Genomic DNA, 22,509 nt, shown 5'->3' with positions numbered 1-22,509 from the left:
GTAACACTTTAAAGCTAGTGAATGTGTAAATATCCAGTACGTTTTAAATAACGTATTTATTAAGCAAATGCTTCATTTGGGTCATTAAAGCTGAATAAATGAGTAACTCCAAGAGAATGAGACACAGAGTCTTTACTATTTAACTCAGTGAAGCCATGGAGCTTTAGAACCTACTCTGGTGCACAAATGAAAAGCAAAATCCCCAATCCCCTCTCTAAAAATCTTAAATAAATCAGCCTCTGACTGCATACACTGTGTATACAGGGTTTCTGCAGGTATTCAGGCGACTCCAGAGGAAAGCTGAATACCTCACTACATTCCACCATGGCTTTTTCTTAGACTAGAACTTAAACACTGGCCCAAAAGGTAGGGAAGCAGCAATATTTTTAACTGGCACAAATAGTGCAAAAGCAGGCACTCTGAACAGCTTGAAGAACGTGAGATCAAGTTCATGCTTCCTCTTGCTCAGAGAGGGGTGAAATAGATAGGAAGAATAATATTCATAGCTACCCTGATTAGACAACTGAGCTACTTTCATTAACTTTAACAGGAATTTAATTCATCTCTTGGAATACCTTTTCTAGCCCCTCTCTAATTTGAAAGTGTCCTTCCTGTATTGATATGCATAGAGTCCACATCTTCAAAGGTCTTTTCAGAACTGATAAGTTTTTACAGAATAATTTTAAACCATTATTAAAACCCCCTCCTCAAACAATTAAAAAAAAGCACTGGGAATGTGGGTGCATGGAAGAACACCATGGCATACCACATCAAGCCCAAGAGTAAACATGTATTTACTCAGCATTAATTATACTGGCTATATGAATTCCTCTTCTGGAGCGTGTACATGCCCACACGCAGCAAGTCAGGATTTTGAGGAGCAGTGCCTGTTCTTCTGCCACCGAGGCAGGGTTCACATATGTCAAGGAAGAAGAAAAAACCCTTTGTGCATGCCTAGCTGTGCCTCTGTCAATTGAGAATCCAGGTGGCAAAGGACATGAAAATAGCAGGCGAGAATGGCAGCTCACAGAATCCATATGCACAACATATAGAAGGAGTATCATTGTTATAACCTGTCTGTTTCAAGCCATCTGTCTGTACAATTCATCTCTCTGACTTGCCACACAAGATGAGCGATAAGACTCCTATCTTATCAGATAAAAAAGAGAATGTGGTGATTAAAAAAAACCCACCACAAAACCAAACAAAGAACCCCTTGCCACCCTGGAAACAAAACTGTAAATGTGTCCATGGTGCCATCCAGGCCAAAACAAAACCTACTAAAATAATAATAATTTTTTCTAAGATGGCACAGACAACAGGAAGAGTCCAAAAGGACCAAAAAAATAGTTCTAACCCTAACCTGCATTCCTCAGAGAAGTGTTTTCAGATGAGGAAAATGTGCAGCTGAGACTGTGCAGGAATTGTTTTAAAAGAGAAGACTCTTGACATCAAATTGATCGGAAGAATATGGTACTGCTACTGAGCACAACCTTACAGAGCAGATGACAGAAATGTTTTGGGGCATGGCAGGTATTCCTACACCTCAGAAAAGGGAAGCAGACTGCCTGAGGAGCCTCTGAAGCCTTTATGAACAGGTCAGACAAACATCCGTCAGAAAGGACAGAGTTGATCTTGCTTTGGACAAGAGAAGAGGTTACCGCTGGATAACCTAACTTACTCCACATAAGACGGGTGAGAGGTCTGCCCAAACATAGTCCTCCAGTCTTTATGGAACAAGAAGCCTGGAAGTCCTTTGTGTGTTGTGTATACTTCAACTAAAGAGCTGACCCTGGACTAACTTGTAACCCACCTGTCTTTGTAAAGACCTCAGACATCACGCTTAAGTTTTGACCTAGATGTTGCTGGTTTGAACGGAGAACCCACCAGTGGAGAAACCAAATACTGGTGCCAGAGTAGTAACACACTTGGCAAGACTGAATCTTGCTTTTTTCAGGATTTTTTTTCATTCATTATTTGGCAGGAAGTGCAAATGATTTCTGACGTTTGTACAATGAGCTAAGTATCCAAGAGATAGCCTGAGCTCAACCCCCTTCTGCCTGTGGCAGGTCTGGCTCACCTGTGAATGACGTGCTTTGAATTTCTGACTGTTTATGCACTGCAGCTTTACTATCAAGTAGCCCAAGATTTAACCCCCCCCACCACCCCCAAAAAAAGGGTTTTTAAAAATACAAATGATGCAATGTAATACAGCTATCACATCATGGCTGCACAATAATAAAAGGCAGAAAAATATGTGCACCACGGTGTGCCTCCGGGGGATTAAAGGAGGAGCTTAAGAAAAACAACAGTGTTTTACTTTTAGGGGTAGGACAGGGAAGAAACAGTCTGTACCTTTTTATAAAATTTCTTTTTATACAGAAATCCTAAGAAACTAAATATTGTTACATTTTATGCTGGGAACAAACAACAGGCTGTTTTTCGTTCTCAGAAGAACTGTGTCTCACATAAGTTGGGAATTCTTCCAGCCCCTCAGTGAAACAACTTGAAAGCCTGAATCTTTTACAAGACTTTTATTCTCCTGCAATTTTTTTTTCTTCAAATTTTTCAATGAAGTGAATGCTGAACGCAATCGTTAAGTCTCATCAAAGACTGTTTCCTCCCTTCTCTAAATATAATTTCCTGTGCTTAACTATGTTTTTAGTCAAAGAGTTACTAATTCTCCAGCTAGCCACTTTGTTCACGAAAAAACTGAGTTATGCAAGACTTTAATTTGTAATTTTTAAAAAACAAAATCTAAGTTAGGGGTAGGAAAAAAAAATCCTTTAATCTCTGCCTCCCTCCCCACCCCACCCTCCCCCACCCATTATATGAAAGGACAAACAAAGGTGTATTAGTTTTTTCTTATAATTTTGAAATGACAACCTCATCTGTAACCCTCCCTGGCCTAACTCCCCCCCAAACCCTGTTGTCTCCACTTACATTCAAATATCTATATAACCTTAGTTGCAGGCAGATATCAGATAACATACCTACATCTACAAGCTCACCACAATGAGAATATTGCATTTTCCCACAATATCAAAGAATTAATATAACAACATTCCTAAAGATGACAATTTCTTTTTCATATTTCAATTATCTCTCCATCAAAAATTGAACCTCAAAGAGTCTTTGCGGCGAGTTGCCTTTGCATATAAATTTACGAGTTTGTTACATTTAATAACAGGTTCTATCACCTGTTTCTAGGCAGCAATTTCATCTTACTCTATAGATCTACGTTAAAAAATTCATAAAAAATATTTGCTTTTAGCTTAGAAGCAGGGTATTTAAGACTGTATTAACCAACTTTAATGGATAACATGCTTAGAAAAGTTTACTCCAAAGATAATCACCTTTTCATAAGGCAAACAGCAAAGGCATGAAAAGATTTGATCAGCTGACTATTAAAGAACTGGGAAACACCAAATACCCAGTTGTCATGTGCAGTTTGTATACAAATCAAACTTACATTTCTCAACACACTTAGCTAAATGTTGATACTGCAATTAAGCAATTACTACAGGACATCAAGCAGTCAGTATACATTTGACACCACACAGTTATACTTTGGGAACCCATTTATCTGAAAGTATTATTCCATTTAGTAACAACTAATAATTTGAGTGAAAATCCAAGACAGAAAATTCAACCTTGCCTGAATGAGGAGAGGTAAATGTGGTAATGAGGAGGTAAATCTGCAGGGTACTCTAAGTGCTCTGCCTCCCTAATAAAAGTCACAGTCAATAGCTTTTGAATTAATTCCTTAAACTTCTTGTAACCTGAGAAGCAGGCAGAGAGAAGTGGAGAATTACAGACTAAGGCTAAGCCAGTGAAATCTTCCAGGTCTCAGCCCATCAATCACACTCATGTTCTTGGAAGCTGATCCCTCGGCAGAGAAACTCAAATATTCTCAGAACTGCACAGAATGGTTCCTGTGTTTGTGATCTGGGCAGGACTTTCCCTTTTGTTCCCAAAGGGTTTAAATTTGGAGCAAGGGAAGTTGGGATCAGCTGATTCAGCCAAATGCACGACTGTGGGAACAGATTCAATCAAAGCACCTGACACTTCAGGACACGTACCACAGGTCCTATGATTCTACTGCTGCAGATACAAAGCCCCTTCCTGCGCAACTGCCTCGTCCTGCACACAAGTATTACTGCAAACACATTACTGTGTACAAAACTACTTTGGGAATTCTCCTTAAAGGCAACACATTGACTCCAGCATGCTACAGACTAGAATTACCCTGTTGGGAGAACCAAGTTAGACACATCACACATACACAAGGCATGAGAAGTCTGAATCGTGTCTTTCTGCATGAAGTCACAAATTAATGACAACGAAATTAGCAAGTGAACATGCCAAACAGGTTATAAGCTCCTTCCTCAAAATAATAATAAAAATGATCTGCCAAGTTGTCACAAGTAAAACCATACACACATGAAGAACTCCATGGTGAAACAAAAAGCTGACTATTGAGTCACTGGGAAAGGAGAGAGCAAGGAAAACACCATCTGCTTTAAGACAACTACAAGCTAGCTCTTGGCAAATTGAGAAGAGAATCACGCGTGTGGCTCCTACCACTTGCCATTGAGACAGCAGTCTCACATGGGTTATTTATTGGGATCAAGTAAACTCAGTCAAAGGGATATGTGGAAGTTTTTACATAACGACCTGACTACTGGAACCAAGACCAAATTTTCTGGAAGGTCAGACTAGCAACTCCAAGTTTAACCCCTTCCCAATTTCACACAGACAGTTCAAGCCTCCTTTAGTAAGACCCACCCTACCTAACAACTGCCACACACTGCTTTTCACCAGAGACATGCTTCTGAATAACACAGTGGTCAGTGATTCCATGGGCAGCAAAGTAGTTTTCTCTCACAGGAACTAATGTAGCCAAGGGGACATGTGCAGAGACCTGAGAAACACAGGCTGGTTTAATAGTGCATGATCATCCCCTGAGAGATGTGATGGCTTTTAAACTGGCTTTAAAACATCATCCATGTGGCCTCTAGGTATTTCAATGTGCACATAAAGCCCCTATGTACACAAACCCACTCTGAATTATACAAAAAATACTGCTTTACAACGAACCAGATTCAGCTGCTTTGTCTGCCAGACTGAACAACTGACAGACACCTCCTGAGGGGAACACCCTCACTGCCTCTTTCGGGGCAGTTCCATCCCCATCATCATCACCATCCTCCTCAGATTACTCAAAAGTCAGACAAACCAATCAAAGGAGAATGATGGAAAAACAGGGTAGTAACAATGACTAGCACAGCAAGATACTGGGTGACTAGAAGTAGAGCTCAAACAACAGCCAGAGAGCAATGGGTAGCAGAGCATTCACCTCCCTCAGGACAGGCACTCTCACTTAACAGCTGGCAGGAGTTTTCCTGCTGAGAGCCACAGCTTCTCTCAACTTGAACCCTTCAGAGAGAAAGAGGCAGCTGTAGTTTACTGCTGAGCCTCTGGAGAGAGAGAGCCCCTTCTCAAAAGACCAACCAAAGGAAAGAGCCTGAACTGTCCTCTTTCCCATGGCGGTTTCCCTTCTTTTCACTACAAGCTTTTGCTAAAGAATTGCAGGATATGAACCAAATGACTTATTTCAGGGAGAAGAACTGAGACACTTCATTAAATGTTTAATTCTGCTTTAGGGTTTTCAGGAACACCTCAGTGAATAGCAACTACTACGTGTTCCTGTGTAAAGTGGAGACAAGGCATCTTGATGGCAGCACATCATTGGGTTCATTTTTTTTACAACTATAGATATAACTACATGTGACTAAGGTTATCTTTGGAATGGGAACAATTTCAATATTTAAAACTGCATAAAAGGAGGTTCCAGTAAGACCCATCGAAAAACAATCCTTCTCCCCATGCCCAGTAACACAGTTCAGCACAGAGAAAGTTCTTCCCTCTGATTTTGGCTTCTAATTGCAAAAATACTGCAGAAACATTGTTACCAGTGATATCCATCAACTATTTGAAAATCTACAGTAAGAATTTATCACAGGCTTTATCTTAAGCCAGTGAAGTTCTATTTCACAGCTACCACATCAGAAAGTTTCACCACACTAGAACTATGTGTGGTAAAAAAAACCCAACCCAACCAACCCACCAAGAAAAACCTCAGATGAAGGCTGACAATTTTATTTCAATCTGAGCGCCGCTATTGCTATAAATATTTGCAATTACAAACACCTCATGCAAATGTAAAAGGTAATCTTGTTAAGACTGTCAAAAGTAATTCAAACTCTATATAAATTCAGAATACTTTTTTTCCCTCCCTCCTTTTGGCATTATATAGTACAAGGAAGCCAAAAATCAACTTCTTGGGTGTGGGTTGGTGGGTTTTTTTGCATAGTCTATGAAAGAACTATGTCAGAAATCACTTGGCATCTGCTATTCTAATAAAGTAATTAAAAAGCACATCAGATGCAAAGCCATAATATTCTGTACATTTCTATTAAACAGTTTGTTTTGAAAGGTTCAATGGGGCAAATTGATATTGCCTATAAAAAGGTAAAAAAACTTAATAAAATCTACATCATTAATTTCAAGGTGATGTACCTCGGTATCTAAAAACCAACCTACAATAGTCCCCAAAAGGAATTCTTCCCACAGAAAGCAAAACGTAATACATTAATAATGCAGAAACAAAGGCTACAGAAATGGTAAAATATGATTCCTATCTAAATCTGCTCCAGCAAAGAAACTAAAATATGTTCCTGGTCTCTACTTCCCCCCCCTCTTCCACCAGTCTTATAAGGCATCAAGATAATTACTCACTTATTGGTATTACGATACTTTTAAACAACTATGTTAAAGAGGAAATTTGGACATTTGAGATAGATTGTGTGATATGAATGGTATGAGTGCCTATAAGCACAGGAGAGTCAATGGTTTAATCAGTTACAAAAGAACATAAAATTAATTTTAGATACGTGTGTAGTGCTAGCTTTAGTTTTCAGGAGAAGTTTTCATGCCTGTTGGCTTCCCTGAAAGCACTTATTTTCAGATGACTTCAAAGATTTGGAGTTCTAAAGATAAATACTTATCCTCGGTATCTTATTTTTGACAGGAAGAAGGGATAGTAACTCAGTGACACACAAAATATGCAATATACTGTTTCTGGAAACTAAAATTGTCTCTAGATGTCTACAAGGCTATTCAAGTTGTTCACCTTCATTTGGTTTAATCTGTTTTTACTTTTCAGTATGTTAGTTTTCAGTTAAATGAAATGTTACAGAAAATGGAAGGAATCAAATGCCAAATTAGAACTAAATGTTGGTCAAATTTGGTCTCTGTTTGAATCCTTCAGTTCCCTGAGTTAACTGGTGCCATTTCATGAGGAAGCAAGTAGAAGCAATCACCTCATCTTTTACAAGCTAGATTTTGTGGCCTTCGGAAGAACAAGATACCCATGTAGTCCCAAGACAGAGATAACCACTGAAAGATCTCCAAAGATTTATTTCACAGAAAAGCTCATACCTCTTAGCAAGCTTCCTTTAGCAAACCTTTCTCAGTCTTCCCAGAGGAAAAAGGCAGTGTTTTATAAATAACTGAATTTACCACAACTTAGAAAAGCATGTTAACAAGGTACAGTATTTCAAGTCCTTAGACACAACCCTATGTAGAGTACCCTGTGTAGTACCAGAGAATCTCAACGTTTTCTTTATACGTATTCTCATTCCTTTGCCCCACAAACGGTGGTGGTAGCAGGTCCACAATGAGCCAAGTTATTTATTTACTTCAACCTTTGCACAAAGATGGGTGCTAGGTAGTAATGCCACAAAGCTAGCATACCACACACGGAATTAAAAACCTATTTATCTTGTTAAATAATTAGGAAAACCAGACTAAATTTACACTCACCGCTTAGAAATTCCTGTATCATCTGCTATGGTGAAACACTCATGCTCCTGGAAGTTGTGGGGGGCTAACTGGCACAGTTGTTCAATTGAGTCTCATCTCCCCTACCACCTTTACTTCCCCCCCCACCAGTTACTGTAGATTTGAGTTGACTTCATGCTTCCTTGACAATTACCTGGATTTTGGGCCTTCTGGGGCAGGATGATCCCTTTTTATCATTCTCTCTTCAAGGACAGTAATTAGGAAGACGTGCATTGTTTATACAAAGTTATACAAAATAAAGTTACTGATCAAGGATCCTCCTTAGAAGACCAACGTAGTACATTTAACCCTAAATGAAACAGTGTCACTATAACCTAAGCACTAACCCCACCATATGGTTTTACTTAGCCTACTCTACCACAGCTACGAAATGAGGAAGTTGCTATTACGTGAATTTTACCGATGGGAAAAGCGTGGCATGCAGACACAGTGCATCTCACAACTGGCACATGGCCTGGTCACAGATCAGGAAAACAAAGCTCCTGGGTTAAGTGCTCAATTAGTGCCATCACCACCAAGTCACAGAACCACAGAGGAGCTAAGTGTTGGAAGGGACCTCTGGAGACTGCCTAACTCAGCTCATCCCACTCCAGCTCAGCCAGCCTCTCCAACCAGACTGAAAAAGCCTTCAACAGATGGAGGAGTCACTCCCTTTCACACCTTCTCAACCAGTGTTTACAGAAGGGGATAACCTCCCACCCTGCCCTTTATTACCACAATCACAAGCGTATTTAAGAGATGCCTTCTGGATAGAGACATTAACACAGAGTATTTTCATTTACAGATTCAAAATGTACAGCAGCAAAAACATTTTCTTCTGCAGTATAAGCTGGCATAAGAACAGAAGTCTACTTTCCCCTTGTGCATTCATCAGCTATCATCTTGGAAGATATAACATGGAAAGAAACATGATGAAAAGGGTGAGAATTGGAATATATTTATTAAAACTCAGCTCCCCTCTTCTCCCCCTCCTCTCCGATGTACCTGGACTACTGGACCATCTTTGAGGTGAAGAACTGGACAGGGATAAAACTTTTATCTCCAAAATGTAAAGACACAGGTTTAAAAACAGATGCAACACACAGACTGTATGAGCACCAGGTAAGAGAACGAGAGCACATGGAAATGAAGGTGGAATGAACATTATTACTGAGTGCAGATGTTGCCTTTCAAAACTCAAAGCACTTGCCTCCTCACAAATAGGCGCAGTGTCATTTGCAGGACAGGATTCAGGATGTACAGGGGCACCTTTTTGTTCTCTACAGCTACTTGGCAGTGCCAGGGACACAGCAGGGACTGGGACGCAGCAACACTGCAGTTGCTGAATTAATTCAATGAAAGTAATAGTCTCTGTAGTTAATTCAATTACTGTATTTTGGTTTTGCTTAATTTGGTTAAATTATGCCCTCCCTTATGTCTGCAAATCTGTTTTATACCTTCATTCTCTCCCCTTGTTCTTCACATTACAGGCTCAAATGACCAAATTCAGCCCTACGAGCCTGACATGGGACCAGAAGGCACCATTAAGGCCTTGTATTGCACGGTTATTTGTCACCAGCTCAACCTCCTTCCAAGAATCCACTTTCTAGCTAAAGCCTTTCACTTTTTTTTTTCCCACACAATATTTGTTTGCAACTCTTAATCCTAAAGATTTGTACTGGGGCCAAGGAAGTTTCGTCCAAGCTGAAAAACCTCACACAACAGCTCTCAGAAGTATAGCATAACCCGTAACAGGTTATTTCTGAAAACTCTGTAGAATGATTTTATGGCAGCTTTAACTCTTTCACTACTCTTGGCTTAAGAAAGTAAGAGCTGTTACATTTACTGCTAAGATTCTTATGCCTCTTCTTGGTATCTTAAGACTTCCAATGTCCTTTCTTACAGCTGCCCAAGTTCCCCTCTTGGTCACAAACATCAGAAATATGATTAGAAAATACAATGCTTATTTGAAAATGTGTGCCAAACAAGGTCATTTGTCCACTGCAATTTGATTTCCTTTTAGTCCATTCTGTATTTAAATTAAAAATGTAACACAAATTTTAAAAACTTCATCACACATTATAAAGAATCCAGAATATCATGCAACATGAAATATATAACCTTACATTAAAATTTACACCCAACAATGCAGAAGCTGTCAAGTTATCCTGCTCTAATTGTGGCTTTGGTTTCTTTAACATACAGTTTTGGCTGCATTATTTATATGGGTGGAACACTTCACGATAAGCATTAAATCAAGATAATATTCATACTCAAACCGTAAAGAAACGCACTGCCAATTACTGTATACAATAGGATCTTCATTGTTCATTGTATTATTTAAATATATCAATGACAAGAAGGGCTTAAATTGTCCTGTGAATATGCTCTCAATGAATAACAAAAACTGAGTCATGTATCAGCAAATACCAAAAACCACCAGCACAAAAATCCCACAAGTATAACAGTAGTCTTGAGTGAGCAGAAATCACTTTTACAAAGCGTTTGGATTAGTTTCTTATGGCAAGTTACAAATTATTCGAGCCCATAAAGTTGAACAACCTCTAAGAATTAAACCTCTTATAATGAACTTAAAGCTGTGGAAAAAGAGCTGCATTTAGTGGAGAGGAGTACAGTGATGCAGGATAACTTTTTACTTTCCTTGGCCTACACAAGTTACTGAAAACCACTGGAATTCCCTTTTTGTAACAGAGAGGTTGGAATAATTCAAGGGTGTTGGAAGCTTCACTTCAGAAGTTCAAAACTGATTTTGAACACAGCAACTTGCACATAGTCAAGGAAGTAACATTACATATGGCCTTAAGAATCAGCAGGGTTAGGAGTAAAGACCATTAAACGCTCCCAGATGGCAGAGCTATCTTCCAAAACAGCAGAGCAGTGAGTAGCAGAGCACCAGAATTGCCCATTTCACTAAAAACTAACACTTAAAAATTGGAGCTTTGATTACAGAGACAATGGTAATATTTTTAAATGCAAAACTTCTTCAAAGAAAATAGCTAAAACAAGAAACTGTTGTAACAGCTGCTCAGATGATTACATCACATCTTGTCAATTTTATTAAGTTTCTGTTTACCTCAAAATCTGTTTTCTGTACCTAAAACAAAAATCATTGCAAGTAGTCAATTTTCTGCACAGTATTTTCTCAGAATTCACCCATTAGTGTCACAGTAGTCACATTAACAGAAAAGGTCAATAAATACTTTAAATGTTAAAAGCAATTTTTCTTTCTTTTTTGAAAATCGTTATCAAAAGAATTAATAAAAGAAGAAAGCACTGCAAGACATGGTGTGAGTAAAGGAGATCCTATACATGGGCAGGTACAGGGGAATCTGTTTTGATTTAGTCAAAACATAATTTATTTTGTTAAATGTTAATAGTGTACTTCATAAAGCATCACACAAAATCAGAAACAGCTTTATCAAGCAGTATGTCAAAAGCATGAAGAATCTGCTTCCCATATCCTGTATTATTTAATCATACACCCAAAACTGCAACAAAGAGAACAAGTCGTACAAGTTACTCAGATGTGCTCTAACACAACACCACATTTTCAACAGATATCGACAACTATGGAGTAGCAAAACAACCCCTTTTCCACTGGCATCACAACTAACACGCAGAGAGGTGACCCCCTTTAAAAGTCACGTAAAACATCAAGTCCTGTTTTGCTTTTCTTGGTCTCTTCAGTACTGCCCTTTTTGAAAAATATGATCACTTCCCTTAAATAATTCAAGTTTAGTGTTTACCTTTATCAGCCATGACAATAAACTCATCAGAGTGTTGTGCAAGCATCAAAGGCAGTCCTCCTCCCTACTTGATCTGATTTTGTTATCCCCCGATTCCAGCGACTGCCACTAACCGTGCAGTAAGACACACACAAAGAAAATTACCACACCCCACCGGATAACTCCTTTTGGTCACCTTTTTACCTACTTGTTCTCTGCATATTCATTCCCTCTTCACATTTTGGCAGCTACCCCAAAGTCTCCAGTAACATCAGAAGCATATAACCCCGATTTTGCATCAAGGACATTAACATGAGATGAACAGGGATGCCACCCTTCTGACACAAAGAAATGACGACTCACTGATAATTACTGTAGGACCTGTACCTTTGCATTCAAGAATATGATGACAGAAGAAAATTTAGATCAAGAAACTTGGTCCTTTTTTTTTGTTTGTTCTTTGTCTTAAGACCAAAAGCAAGCAAACCACAGATTTACTTAGAAAACAGTAGGTTACATGGAATTTGCATTTTGTTTCATTTTGAGACAGAACTTTTATAGAAGACCGTAACATACACATGCTCTGTTCTTCTCACCTTCTTACTTTCTCTTAATAATCACATACTTGTTATCAGTGAGGAATTTCTCTTAGGTGATTGGTGGCCTCTGATTCTTTTCTCTGAGCAGGTCCAGCTGGCAACAATACATTGCCAAGCTGTTGACTAAACATTAGCATCATTCCATTGTTTCCTCCCTAAAAGCTCCAACAATAGAGAAACAGCCGTAGCAGGAATATCACCAAAAAAATCAAGAACACAACTTTATTACAGTTCTTTGACAAGTTTTAGAGAAGTCTAAATCACTTCAGAGCATGCTTGATGAATCTATCCTGCCTTTTTGGCTTCTAGACACCAGTTACTATGTAGCATCTTCTTACCAGCTAAAGAGTACAGAAGGAATGGCAGCCTACTTTGTACAGAGAACCAGATTTGCATAAAGAGAAGCTAATGGCGAGAAAACAGTATTTCTATAAATCTGTCACTTCTGTAACTAATTGTCTAATTCAAATCCACAACACATTTTCATTCTTTCCCTTTTAATTCTCCACCTGTGATGCACAAATTATATTGTGGTTTCATATTAACAAGTAAAGCATCCTCTCCAGTTTACTTACTAACAGTTCTAGAAATTTCTCTTCAGTGGTTTGCTAGGAACAATACTGCAACCTTGACTAAGCTTGATTATGAATGAATGAATGTTCTTCTCATTAAAAGCAGATGCATGTCATAGAATCATAGAATGGTCTGGGTTGGAAGGGACCCCAAGGATCATAGAGCTCCAACCCCCCTGCCACAGGCAGGGCCACCAACCTCCAGGCCTGGATCTACACAAGGTTGCCCAGGGCCCCATCCAACCCGTACACATGAAAGGCAAAAAAGGATCTTTGGATTTAATGGCTTCCAAGTCAGGGAACCTTTACCACCTACATTCAATCTAATTTCAAGTTCAGCAAAGTGATAGCTCAGAAATGACAGCTAGCTCTGATTTTCAGAGTACACCTCAGCTGCCGCTCTATTACAAATGTGAAGATTCAAACTTCAGATGTTACCTGCGCAGAATCAAGAAGATTATCATCAATCAACAGTAGGAAAAAAAAAAGTTACACAATTTGTACCTCTGATACAGTGATCTTTTTCAGATCTGAAAAAGCCTTGTGAAGTACAGAGCCCATGCTCAGAGTGACGTAGGGAGATTTATCTAAAATTTACAGAAAGTCTAGTGAGATATAAACAGGACAGATACACCCAAGGTACTGATTCAGAGCTCTGTACAAAAGGCACTTCAAAGCAGGGCTCAAAAATTTAGTTTTTAGTTTGAAGAACATAATAATTGCTTCAATACACAGAGCAACTACCAGGGAGTTACTGAGGGACACGGGCTTCACAGTGACTGCCTGCATGCCCCACGGCAAATGCCAGTCCTTGCAGGCAGCCTACCCTTTCATCTAGCTATCTTGCATGACCACGCTGCGGTTACTGGCAGAGAGCACTGAGCCCTGGACACAAACTTACATACGATTTCAGAGAAAGAAAAAAAAGATAAGATTCAACTAACTATGTAGCATGCATGCTAGGTGTGAACTGCTTATAAATAAGACACTGTAACTTCAGTTTCCCCTTAGACATCTAAGTAGACAGAACCTACTTCTGGAAGTAGGAACTGAAGTTCCAGCTTCAGTCCTTCACAATCCAGAACCCCCATTCTGTGTACCAAAAGCATAAGCAGAAGTAACAAACAGCAGCAAACCCCTCTTAAAACCTTTAAACCTAGAAACTGAACTGCAGAGATGTGTTTTTCCCCCATTCTGGAGCTCAACAAAGCCACAGCTTTTGCAACAAGAGAAGCTCAACAAGCACAAGAGCTTCCACGTAATGCAGAGTAGCGAGGCATTACTTGAGTAACACAGGAATGGAACTGCTTCTAAATCACAGTGCTGAATGTACTCGGGTACAGCGTTTGTAAAATGTAGTTAACTACACAAATCATCTCAACTGTAACATAAACCATTCCATTGCAGATAGGAAATGAGTTGCAGGAAATCATAATAACCCTGATTTGGACAGTTGAGTAACTGTATAAACAAGTGATTTTCACACTGTAAATGAAAAGTATTTTAAAATTTGAGTGCCATGTCTCAAATACTGTTAATACAAAAAGACAATAGGAATCTAGTAATCAGAAAGTCATTCTAAAGGAGACAATGTTGATAATTACATAAAGTTAGTAAACAGGGAAATTTCCCAAATATATTACCACATACAGTCAGCCTGGAATTCCCTTCCAAACAAAGTTTTCACATTTATGATTCCACTACATTACTTAAAACAGCTGGTGAAAAATCATCGAGCTTCCACACAAGTTAAATCACACAGGCTTTTATTTATTTCTGTTAATATCAAAAGCTATTTTGAAAGGAAATAAAAAAGAAGTTCCTCTGGTTTTTGAAACCACCTTTGCATTTTCTGAATCTGCATCTGAATTCTGTACACACAAAGTTCTAATTCATTACTACATTAATGGGAATAAAGAAGGCAAACAAAAAAAACTTTTACAGGGTTGTTTTGTTTTGGTTTTTTTTACAAAAAAACCCTTTACTAGGGATTTACTTCAAAGGTTAAGAAGACTTGTTCCTACCTCCACTTTTGTTCGGTAGAGAATGAGACGCTTCAGGCTGCCCACTTTGGCTATGTGGTTGAAAGCCTGAGGTGGTATTTTATCACATGAGGAGAGATTTAATTCCTGAAGATTGGGACACGTTTCTGTAATGACCTCCAAGCACGTTTCGTTGAGGAAATGGCCACATGACAACTCAAGTCGTACTAGTTCAGAGCCACAAACCTTCAAGAACCTGTAAAAAAACCCACATCTTAGGTGAAAAATATACAAAATTTCAGGTGAGAACCTGAACTCTGTCAGAACTTTAAGCATGGAAACCAGGAAGGAGTTCCTTTCAACAATAAAAAGCTTATAGCCCACAACTCTTATGTCACCTCAGTTAACTAACATAAAACATGATTAGGGTAACGTAAATTAATCATAACCACACTGAAGAAGTTAATTCTGAATCAAATCTGTACAAATCCAGAAGAGACCAAATCAATTAGGCATTGAGTTAGAGAGCAATATTCAAACAACCAAAGGTAGCCTGAAAGTCAAGCCTGCTTTATCAACATCAGCTTGGTACTGTACGTGACCTAGATATTATACAATGTTTTGTACAGAGGGATATTTGACTACACATATTTAAGAAACACCAAAGCCTATATAATGCCATACATGGCATAAGGAGGCTAGTATCACTACAGGAGCAAAAAAGCAATTCTACCTAGAAAACAAATTGTAAAAGAACAAATTCCTTCCAGTACCTAAAGGAGCCTGCAGGAAAGCTGGAGAGGGATTCTTATGAGGGAGTGTAATGACAGGAGAAGGGGTAATGGCTTTAAACTAAGAGGGCAGGTTTATATTAGATATTGGAAGATATTTTTCCCCGTGACGGTGGTGAGGCACTGGCACAGGTTGCCCAGAAGAGGTTTAATTAACACCTCAAATCCAAGCACTGATTAAAACCACATAAGTTTATGTCTCTTTATTGCAAAGATAACCTTCAAACTGTAAATCAATCACTGGGCTTGTAAGTTTGACATTTAATAGGAAAAAACCCAACCAAACAAAAAACCCCATTTGCAATGAAGTTTCCCCAGTAGAAACAAGCAAGTTCCCAAGTTTTGGGCTGCAATGAGTTCCCCTGGTTACTTCCTAGAATAATGAAGCTACTTGTGAGAGAGCATGAAGTTTCTCATAATACTATGCTCTATTACCCATTCTATCCTACAAAAACCTTAATGCAGAGAGAGCAGATTTAGGATCTGACACTTGCACCATGAAGTTAGTATTGTGTCTTGGGTTTAACTGACACAATATAAATGCCAGAGAGACACGAGGCTTCTGCTTGCACAAAAGCTGCTACTGCTATAACTAAACAGGTATTATTAGCCTTCCCAAGACTTTGATCCCCTGATGAATCTTAGGGTAAAATAAATGCTGGTCTTAAAAGACACATTCAGGGAGGCACTCCTCAATGATACTAACAGCAGCACTGGAGCTTTAGTCCATCTTTCAAGATTCAAGTTTTCACTATTTTTTCAGCACTCACTAAGCCATACTTGCCATTCATCATCACCTTTCTTTATTCCTTTCATCTTGCACATTCCATGGCCTTAGTTTGATTGCACAGGTCCTGTGCAGTAGAGAGGGGAAAAGAGACTCTATAGTGACACCTCCATCTCTGGAGTTTTCCAACCGTCACCTGAAACCTTGACTGACCTGATCTAGCGTTGGGGACACTGGCACTTCCAAGTGGGAGCTTGGAGCAGATGACCTTCAGAGGTCCCTAACATCCAACATTTCTATGAGCCTATGCAAACAGAAACAAAGAGAGAGTCTGAGACGTGAAAAGGGAGACATAAGCCCCAGAGAGCATCAGGCTTCTGCCAAGCACAGACTTCAATTCTACTCTTCCACTATTTTTGTCTAACTCCACACTCTCTCATTAGAATCTATTTCTAACTTGTAAAATCAGAGTTTAGTCAAACACCAAGCTCTTATTTGTTGTTTTTATACTGAACACAATGAATTCACCTAGACTGGAAAGCCTTCTCATGGGAGCATCAGAATGACATGAAAATGACATGAAAATTCACAACAATTAACATCAGGTATTTAAACATTAAACTGCTATTTCAGACTAGCAATAGAGTTCAACATCGCCACGGAGAAACGCAGGATGGAAAGCCCCTGGAAATCAGAGTAGAGACATATGGATTCATTGCTGATTACCAGTTAGCCAATCCCTCTATTTAATGAGTGCTTTAACAATACATTCGCACAGCTTCTTTCATCAACAAATTACCAGGTTTGTTTGAATGCTGATATTTTCCATAAAACCTTGTCAATCGCTGCTTATTATACCTCTAGCTTTTAATTTGTAACGGATAAATATTTTATGAATTACTCCATTACAATAATGGATGTTAGGTTAACTGCCATATAATTTAACAGGGCTTGGCTGTTACAAATGTTGGTACAGATGAAGGCTTTTCTTCTTCCAGGACTATTAAAAGTTAACACTTCCAGGTCAGGGAGACACTCAGTTAACCCCCTAGACTTGGAGAAGAACTACCAGCTCACCAGCCTGAGGAGCCATTATCCTTGTAATGTTTTATTTAAGTTCATTACACTGGAAACACACAGGCAGAGCAAACAGCAGTAGCTGTGAGCCTTGTGCTTCATGGCTTTGCTGCCTTTGTGGAAAAGGTTATCTTAGGAGTCATTAAGCAGAAAACTGAGGGCGATAAGGGACATGTAGCAGGGTACAAGAATGATCTGAGAAACATCAAGCAAAGACATGAACAGAAACAGGAGAAGGAATCTGAGGAAGTCACTGACCAGCTTAGGGAAGAAAACATTAGGCAGAACTGCAGAGTTCTCCTAGCGATTGGGACACCCCAATCTTTCTTTAGACTCAGACTGCTCAGGACAGAGGTTTCTGTTAACATCTTTCTACACAGATTTGCAAAGCCATATGGCAAGGCAGAACATGGGTTCTCATGCTTTCAGAACGTAGCATTGCCTTCATACTTCTGAGACTTATCAGACACTAGATGTCTGACTCCAACTTAGCTCATCTGAAAACAAACTTTCCCCCAAAAAAGCACCTTCTACTCAAATCAACACTTCTTCACATACCTCTCCTTTAATCTCTGAGAATTGACTGGTTCCCATTTTTAGTCTCTCCTCCTTTCTGCACAGTCATCCATCCCTTTAGTTTTGCTTCTATTATCAATATTTTATACATGCAATTTCTGAAGTCATTTCCCTTCATATTTTTTATGAAATATGACTGATTAAATAACCTAGAAGAATGTGAACATGTACATTTACTTCGCTAGTTGCTGGATTAGGTCTTTCCATGTAAGTTCATCCTCATTCTAGACCTCGTATTTCAGGGGTTCTTTTGGGTAGGGGGGGTTTTCCAGTGTTTTTTTGGGGTGTTGGTGGTGTTTCGCTTTGTTTTTAATTATAAAAAGAACTCTCATTTTCCACCGTTTTCTGCCTGTTTTTAAGAACTGCTGTTCATTATCCGTTCTGCTTTCAGGAAGTGAGTTAGTCCTAATGAAATCCTTGCAAAACATCAAATACATCGATTAACACTTAAGACACTGCTTGCTTACGCTGATGTTAAACCCATCATGATCATGGGGTCACTTAGTCTATTAACAACTTTCAGTCTTAGAATTAATGCCCATATGATAAGCATAACCCAGGAGCCAAGGAAGATCCAAAATTAAAATATCAAAGTAAAAGACCACTCCCTTCTTGTCAGAACCAGATGCATAAAACCTCCCAAATATAATCCTCTAAATACCTTTACACATATGCTTAAGAGGGGACTGAACACATTGACATTTGCTCAGGTGGTTTCTCATGGCACTGCACTGGACCCAAGCCCTGCGCTTCACTGTTTGAATTATGATCTCCACTTACTCAATGTCCTACAGTTCTTAGTTACTGAAAACTTTGCAACAAGCAAGGAACACAGCCCAGTTATTTCTCATCTGCTCACTCCTCCTAAACACAAATAGCTACCTAGTTTTAGATTGCTTTGGTACCGTTATTTCAAAGGGTTTCATCATGGTGATTTTACCAAATTTATTTTCCATTAAAGTCTTAGGTAACTATTTTGTGGTCACTGACACATAAATCACTGAATTTGATATTTAAGTGTGTGTGTGAGGATACAGACTTCCATTAGCAGCCTTACAATACCTGGAAGGGACCTACAGGAGGGCCAGAGAGGGACTGTTTATCAGGAAGATAGGACAAGGGGTAACAGCCTTAAGCTGAAGGAGGGTGGGTTTAGGTTTGACTTTAGGAAGAAATTCTTCCCTGTGAGGGCAGCGAGGCCCTGGCACAGGCTGCCCAGAGAAGCTGTGGCTGCCCCCTCCCTGGCAGTGTTCAAAGCCAGGTTTCATGGGGCTTTGGGCAACCTGGGCCAGTGGAGAGTGTCCCTGTCCATGGCAGGGGGTTAGAACTAGAGGGGCTTTAAGGGACTCTTCCAACCCTTTCTGCGATTCTGAACAACATGGTTAGAAAGATTGTCTTCTTTAGCTCTTTGCCTTGTACCATTATCTTATGCTAGCATCCAAATCAGGGATGTTACCTCCACTGCTTGATAGATACATCATTGTCCCACTTGTCTAGCCTTCCTCTGTATCTCCCTCCTACATGCAGTATGTGATGAAAACAACCATTTCAGTTTGCTTCAAGCCAACTACACACTGCCTCTGGCTACTCAGGTTTCCTGCTTTCCCAAGCCTGGTACCAGACAAGAATAATGCTGAAAAACAGTATCTGGATTTTGTTCCTCCTCATTTCACTTCTGAGATCCTGAAGTCTTCTCTTTCTTACTCTAGTTCCATCTATATTATTACCCACAAACTTGGCAGAGGAGTTCAGGATCCCAATGTGTCTTGCAGTTCGTCTTGCATTTAATGCAAGGGCTTGCAGAATTACACTTCAATACACCTCTCAATGTCCTGTTCAGATATATCTACATTCACAATGACATGTTTCCTTTCAGGACTGCTGTGTTACACAGCAGCAGCAGCTAGTACAGATAACTAACAAAAGTGTAGGATCGGTATGACTGGAGAATGGATGGGTACATGCGTAGAAGCATGAGAAAGGCAAATGGCAATACAAAGGCTGGTTGAGCAGTGTGTGTCTTGGTGGAAGTCTGATCAGCAGGTCATCAAACCCTTGAACATCTGTATGTGCAGTTTCTTGGAACATGCAGATCTGGAGACGAATGAGAGAGGTGGCACAAGATGGAGAGACTACCTGCTGGACACATTTCTGCCATCTCAGTGCATGTGAGTGTGGGGGAGTGTGGCTGAGTAAAAGAATCTTATTCTTAAATTAAGGCAGCTTCCCTTCCTCTAAGCTATTCTAAACGTTACAACATTACTTTCTATTCCAGCATGTATTACACTTCTCTTTTAGCCAGGAAACCTTAAAATACTGCGTGCAAGTAGGAAGGACATTAAGGATATTAAGTACCTGATCTTGTGCTTTTCCCAACAGAGATGAAACTATTTTCAATAAAAACATCTGAAACAAACCTTATCACTTAACCTCAGTTACCGCAACCCTAGGTTTTACTAAAAACTGTGAAAATTAAAGCAAGAGAGACAGACACAATTATAAATTGAGAAGACCTGTCAAGTCACACATTACTCCTGTTTTCTGCAACTGAGTATCTGATGTATGTTTCAGTGATTTCCCTGACCTTCCTGCAAGTTTGATTGGTAACAAAGCCTTACCAAGACAAACACCGTCAAAATACACCTTTACTACACAGCAACTAAAGCCTTCAAATTTTAACAAAATAGCTTAAAAAGTATTCTTGGGAGTGCTTGTCACGTAAACGCTGCATCACTCACCTGAAAGTAAAACACTATTAATTCATTTTCACTGTATAAAATGTTAGTGGTAAATAAAAACCCTCTAATACCTCAGATATTTAAAGCAAAATAATTCCTAAGCGAGCTAATGACGTTATCAGTGGAACACAAAAATCTGCACGCAGAACTCAGTTTCTAAACTGTTCAGCGTCCTTGAGCTGTCCAAACCTCAGAGCATTTACTCTGCACCTCAACGCTTAGTATATACCTCCAGCCAACCAATACAGGCCTCACCCTCCCACGCGGATGCTCCCCGGGCGCGGAGGAGCCCGCCACAGCTCTAACGCTTCCCTGTCACTCTGCATTCCAGGCACTTGAGAGGGGCTGGGATACTCGTTTCATTTGCCTTTCACTTCTCCACAGACTTTTAGTTCAATCTGAACAGTGAAGTTCAGTTAATTTATATTACATGCTGGAATGAAAAATTTATGGTAGTCATTTTTATCCCTGAGGAGTAGATGTTATCAATAAGTTAAAATACCTTCAGCTTTGCCTCGGGATGTTCAGATGCCTGAAGCATTCTGTCTTCTCATGACAATACAGTATTTGCTCCAGTCGCTTTTCTTAAAATTAGACTTTTAAAAAATTTTCAACTTTAATACATTTTTACAAGAAAAATACGTATTTTCAATTACTTCTTACAATCAGGTCTGTATGAACCTTTTACAGCAGCACACAAATTTACACAAGCTACTTCAAGGCTGTTGTAGGAAGCAACAGATAACATTTTTGAAGGACATTTGCCAAAATAAGCACAAGTAGCATTTCAACATGCCCTAACTTGCAGAAATAACCTAAACTGGATAGTTGCAAGAATGAAACTAACTCTACCAGTTTTTAATTCACCAGTGCCAACTGTAACACCAAATGCTGAGAAGAGTGCAAAAATAAAGAATATAGAATAAAAAGCAGGCCCTGCAAAAGCGAAGTGCTGTTATATATGAGGATAAGTTATTTTGGTTTTAGTGTTTTGCTGGTTTTATATTGCAGCAACTTGTATTTTTTTGTTACTTATAAACTTTGCCTAGAAAATTATGGTTTTTCTCCCTGAATTGATGAATACAGGTTGGCTTTTTAAAAACAATGTAAGGGCCTCTTTCAAACTGTCACAACTTCTAGGCAGGATTCCTTACACCTCCAAGCATCTGGCCTGACAGTCATTCATGGTCGCTTATGCACCAGCTTATCACAAAAATTTATAAACACAAATTATTAGAACAAGCAATTTAGGCGGGTTTCAATCTCAAGTTACAAGAAGACTTTTTCACCAGTTAAATCCAGCATAAAATAATTGGTACCCTATAAGCACACCTCACTGCCTTAATAATTTGTTTCTGAAAAACTAATAGAGAATACCAAGACCAGAGAGGGAGCCAAAGTGAGCAGGATAAAGAGAAACCAACAAACTGATAAAGAAACATTGATAGAGTAGGCAGCAAGAGGAGTTTTTTACGTTAATAAATGCTGTGGTACAAGTCTTCCACTGTTACATAGTCCTGTCTTTATGTGTCTCTAACTTCTGCAAAGGGCAATTAGAGTTTGAAATATCTGATCAAGCTTTTAGCAACAGTTAACTTCAGCAGGTAGCTGATGAAAGCAGCAACGTGCTCTCCTCAGCCAACTGAGAACCTCCTCTGCAATACTTGTATTCTGTAAACTAGAAAGAAAATGTAAGTGTGAAAAGATCTCCCAGGAAAGTCAGAGCTCCCCCATCCTTTAGAAACCGTGTTTTGCACAGTACCCCCTAAAAGACCAGCTGGGCGAGGAACACCAAA

At 39.3% G+C, this 22,509-nt stretch overlaps 1 protein-coding gene across 1 annotated transcript in view; it reads right to left on the bottom strand.

Moving 5' to 3' along the window:
- The window catches only part of FBXL4 (F-box and leucine rich repeat protein 4), a gene marked incomplete at its 5' end in the record, with an annotated part of 56,805 nt that overhangs the window by 12,395 nt on the left and 21,901 nt on the right, over positions 1 to 22,509 (bottom strand). Inside the window, one exon of the mRNA XM_084261941.1 lies at positions 14,847 to 15,060. Within this exon, the coding sequence (XP_084118067.1) occupies positions 14,847 to 15,060 (214 nt within the window). The remainder of the gene's footprint in view (positions 1 to 14,846; positions 15,061 to 22,509) is intronic.

This window comes from Gallinula chloropus, assembly GCF_964237585.1.
Source record: "Gallinula chloropus genome assembly, chromosome: 3".
Taxonomy (NCBI): Eukaryota; Metazoa; Chordata; class Aves; order Gruiformes; family Rallidae; genus Gallinula; species Gallinula chloropus.
This window is presented reverse-complemented; position numbering and strand designations above follow the sequence as displayed.